Source organism: Lolium rigidum, chromosome 1 (genome assembly GCF_022539505.1).
Source record: "Lolium rigidum isolate FL_2022 chromosome 1, APGP_CSIRO_Lrig_0.1, whole genome shotgun sequence".
In the NCBI taxonomy this organism is placed as follows: Eukaryota; Viridiplantae; Streptophyta; class Magnoliopsida; order Poales; family Poaceae; genus Lolium; species Lolium rigidum.
Genome location: NC_061508.1, coordinates 274,251,140 through 274,255,381, shown reverse-complemented (window position 1 = coordinate 274,255,381; position 4,242 = coordinate 274,251,140). Strand labels below are relative to the sequence as shown.

At 47.3% G+C, this 4,242-nt stretch overlaps 1 protein-coding gene across 1 annotated transcript; it reads left to right on the top strand.

Moving 5' to 3' along the window:
* The first annotated feature begins 2,256 nt into the window (after positions 1–2,256).
* LOC124683733 (senescence-specific cysteine protease SAG39-like) lies at positions 2,257–3,549 on the top strand. Its single transcript, XM_047218191.1, has 2 exons — positions 2,257–2,829; positions 2,948–3,549. Exons 1-2 carry the CDS (start codon positions 2,340–2,342, stop codon positions 3,547–3,549), a joined length of 1,092 nt encoding a protein of 363 aa, XP_047074147.1. The 5' UTR covers positions 2,257–2,339.
* The last annotated feature ends 693 nt before the right edge of the window (positions 3,550–4,242 follow it).

Here is a 4,242-nt window from a genome sequence, read left to right as displayed (position 1 = left end):
CGTCATCAATATGCAAATTGGAGAAGTTGAAGTCTTTGACTCACTAAGCAAAAAATCCGAACTATACTTGTCTTGTTATTTAATGCTCAAAAGGTAATTTTAATTCTTATCGTTTTGTTTCGTTAATTTCCTGCTATGAACTAATTGATAACTCTTTTATGCATTTTCTTTTGTCGGGCAGCGTATGGGAAACTTTCATCAAGGAAGATAACTCCCATTGAATGGACACTTAAGCTGCTGTGATGGCGTGCGAAAGTAAGTAGTACTACCTAGGTCCACACACCTTTAATTATCATACTTGACTATTGTTTGATTGAATTATATTCTTGTAAAGAAATGCCCGCAACAACCAGAAGGGACTGATCTCTCGTGGATTCTACGTTTGCGAGTACATCCACAGAATTGTCAGCGAGAGAATGAATAATGAAAGAAATAAAGAGGTACGAAAAAAATATTCACAAATTTGTTTTCTTATCATAAGTTGTGCTGAGTTTCAGTAATAGTTGTTTCATGTATTCATTTGTATCTTATTCTTTTATAGTTGGCAAGAAAGCGGAACAAGCTCTCAATCGATGACCGCTTCATAGCAATAGGCGAGGAATTGGCGAGATTTTTCCTTCGGGGCGTCATACCACCATTCGCAGAGTACCACTATGAATGAAGATGTACATGTTACATATATAGTTGACTCGAAGAGTACCACTATGCTACATGTAATAGACATATATAGAGTACGCCTCGGAGAGTACCACTATGCATGAAGATCGATCTTCATGCATAGTGCTACTTAATTTGCGATCTTATGCAATTACATGTGTGTTATATTATATGCACCAATTTGCTATGCATCATCTTGATCTTCATGTACTACCTAAACCCAAACGCGTTTCTGGTACATCGACGCGATATGAAACAAACCGATATCCCTAAACCCCTCCAAAAACACTAAAACTTCAATTCTCTGCCGCGGCAGAGATTCGGGCAAATTCCGTGCCGCGGGTGGGAACCTTTGGTACCGGTTCGTATTACCAACCGGTACCAAAGCTCCTTGGCCCTGAGCTCTCCTGGTAGCCCACGTGGAGGCCCCTTTTATACCGGTTCGTAAGCAACCGGTACGAAAGGGGGAGCCTTTAGTGCCGGATAATTTATACCGGTTGCTCAACCGGTACGAATGCCCCTCTGGAACCGGTATTGATAAGAGGTTTTCTACTAGTGTCGATGGATAAGGCTATCTGAACGAATCGTGTGGGGACGATCAAAAGGAATTTGCTGACTACCTTTTCTTCGTCGACGTTGTCGGCAAGAGAGTGTAGTGCAGATGCGATGTAGAAGATTCACATCCTGAACTCGTCGATCATGTCATTGCCCTTGAACGTGACAAACTCATACTCTGTCCGGAGCAGCTGCACATGCGAATCGTGCACACGGTCGTTCCTTTGCTACTGCAGCCAGATCGCCTCCCACCCTGCCTTGGGCTTCCCTTTCCGACTAGCATGCAATGGATCTCTGACAAAGCCGCTAGTGCCTGCTTGTCGTCCTTGCGTGGGACAGTATCGTTCTCGATCGCATCCTACAACGGCCAAGCCTGGAGGTTCACCTCCATGACCATGGCCCAGTTGGTGTAGGTGCCACGGGTGGATTGTGCTTCAGTGACTTTGTCAGCCCACAAAGTCACTGACTTTGTGTCACTTACAAGTGGGGCCATGTGGGGTCTACATGATGAAGGGTTCCACTTGACCCCACTTGTAAGTGACACAAAGTCAGTGACTTTGTGGGCTGACAAAGTCACTGAAGCACAATCCGCCACGGGTGAGCATCGGGAAGGAGAGTTTGGTGCCGCTCCAGCCACCGGCATCACGAACTACCTTGGGATGTACTCACAGTTTTTGGTGCTGCTTGCAGCTTTTCGATTCTCCTTTTATTCATACGAAAGGGAAACATGTCCGAGTACTGTGCTCCAAAACTGACCGCATCATCCCACAATCCGAGCTTCAAAACACAACCAACGGCGAGCTACACTCTAACAGAAAAACACAGAAAAACTGAATGTGTCAAACACGCGACACTTATGTGAAATTCAGAAAAATCAGTGCCCAGGATTTAACCCAACAGTGTCGAGCCGTTAAAGATGCCCTACGGTGATTATTATCCAGCAGTGGCCACCGGCGTGTTTACTGTGTTCTTTCTTCAAAAGTTCAAATGCTCCATATATAAAAGCCATCCCCGTTCACTCCCCTAGCAACAACCATATATGACTACGCATCGAAGCAACGACTAAGTTAGCGCGCACTCCATTCTCAAAGACAGCGCAAGTAGAGCTTCACCATTACTTCTCAGATATGGCCTCATCATCTCCTGACTCCAAGCGACTCACAAATCCCTTTTCACTCGCTACCCTTCTTGTCATCATGAGCTGCTGCACGCATTTCGCACTTGCAGCTCGCGAGGTGTCGGCGGCCGGCACTGACAAGGCGATGAGAGAGAGATACGAGAAGTGGATGGCGGAGCACGGCCGCACCTACAAGAACTCGGCGGAGAAGGCTCGACGGTTCGAAGTATTCAAGTCTAACGCCCACTTCATCGACTCCTATAATGCTGCAGCAGGCCCAGGGGCTAAGAGTCGCCCTGGGCTGACGACCAACAATTTCGCCGATCTGACCGAGGCCGAGTTCAACAATATCTACATCCGTCGCCGGAGCCTGCCACGTCCACCGTCTGTTGTCGAAACCGGATTCATGTACGGGAACGTATGCCTTTCTCACATTCCTGCCAGTATAGACTGGAGGGAGAAGGGGGCGGTAACTCCTGTCAAGGACCAAGGCTCATGTGGTGAGCTCTAGTTACTCTTGATTCACTCCATCACTCAAACTGTTGAATCAAATCTTAGTTAGAATGTTAATTCGATTCGGCAGGAAATTGACATGTTCATTATTGCGTGAATGCTCAGGGTGTTGCTGGGCATTCTCCGCTGTGGCAGCAGTGGAAGGCATCCACCAAATCAAAACCCAGAACCTGACGTCCCTGTCGGAGCAGCAGCTGATGGACTGCTCCACCGGCGCGAACAACCGAGGCTGCAACCTCGGCGACATGGACGAAGCATTCCGGCACATTGTCCACAGCGGTGGCCTCACCACCGAGGAGGCTTACGGCTACGAAGCTAAGCAGAGCACCTGCCGCTCATCTGGAAAGCAGGCAGCGGCCCAGATCAGAGGTTTCCAGTATGTTCCTCCACTGAATGAGACTGCCCTCCTTTTGGCGGTTGCCCACCAGCCCGTGTCCATTGCCTTGGACGGTAACAACACCGCGTTCCGCTTTTTTGATGGTACGGGAATATTTGGCGCAGCAGACGAGCAGTGCACCACTGAGCTGAACCATGCTGTGACGGCCGTCGGCTACGGCACTGACGAGAACGGTAGCAAGTACTGGCTGATGAAGAACTCGTGGGGAAGTCGTTGGGCGGACAAGGGCTACGTGAAAATCGCGAGGGATGTGGCATCCAACACCGGCCTTTGCGGCCTTGCCATGCAGGCGTCCTACCCTGTTGCCTAATAAATATAATGTATTTTATCTATTAACTAGCACGGTGGCTCTGGTAAATGCAAGGGCAACAACTAAAAGTTGTCGTAAAAGAGTTTCATCGAAATCGTGTGTTATATATGAAATAAAGGTTGTCTAAAATTTTATATTTTATATTTATATTTACTAATATATTTACTAATTGAAAACTCCCCACGAGTTACCACAGTAATCCTCACGAAAAGATAAAAACAGCCATTCGATATTTTTACTGAACCATCTAAGTTGGATATCAAGTCCTGCCTTTTGTCCTCCCGTTTCACCCACCTTAACCCGAAGCCGCGATGCATCTCAAAAAATAAAAAGGAAGCCAAGATTTCACGTGCTAGATCGGATCTGCTGCCGCATCTTCTTCTCCATGTTCCTAGGCACTGCAACACATCAGTTCTTCCCGGCGCCCTCTCATCCGTATCGTACAGGTATGCCGTCAAAGCCCTCTTTTCCCAGCGTGAAATCGCAGAGCAATATGCAAGTTACATAGGCTGGGTGCCCGGCTTAGCTTCTTCTCCCCTCACAATCTACGTCAAATCAGATACATCATGTAGACATCACAACGATTTTTGCAGAGCACCAAAGAGCCAATCATGTCACGTTTTTCGTCCCTACTCTCGAGGTGCAGATGGAGCAGATTAACGGGCCTCTGTTAGCATTATGGTTTGTCTAATC

Bases quoted from the DNA above. Each gene is read 5' to 3' on its own strand.
- LOC124683733 (XM_047218191.1), top strand. From the start codon at position 2,340: ATGGCCTCATCATCTCCTGACTCCAAGCGACTCACAAATCCCTTTTCA. The intron at 2,830-2,947 runs GTGAGCTCTAGT...GTGAATGCTCAG, and splicing joins CAAGGACCAAGGCTCATGTG to GGTGTTGCTGGGCATTCTCC.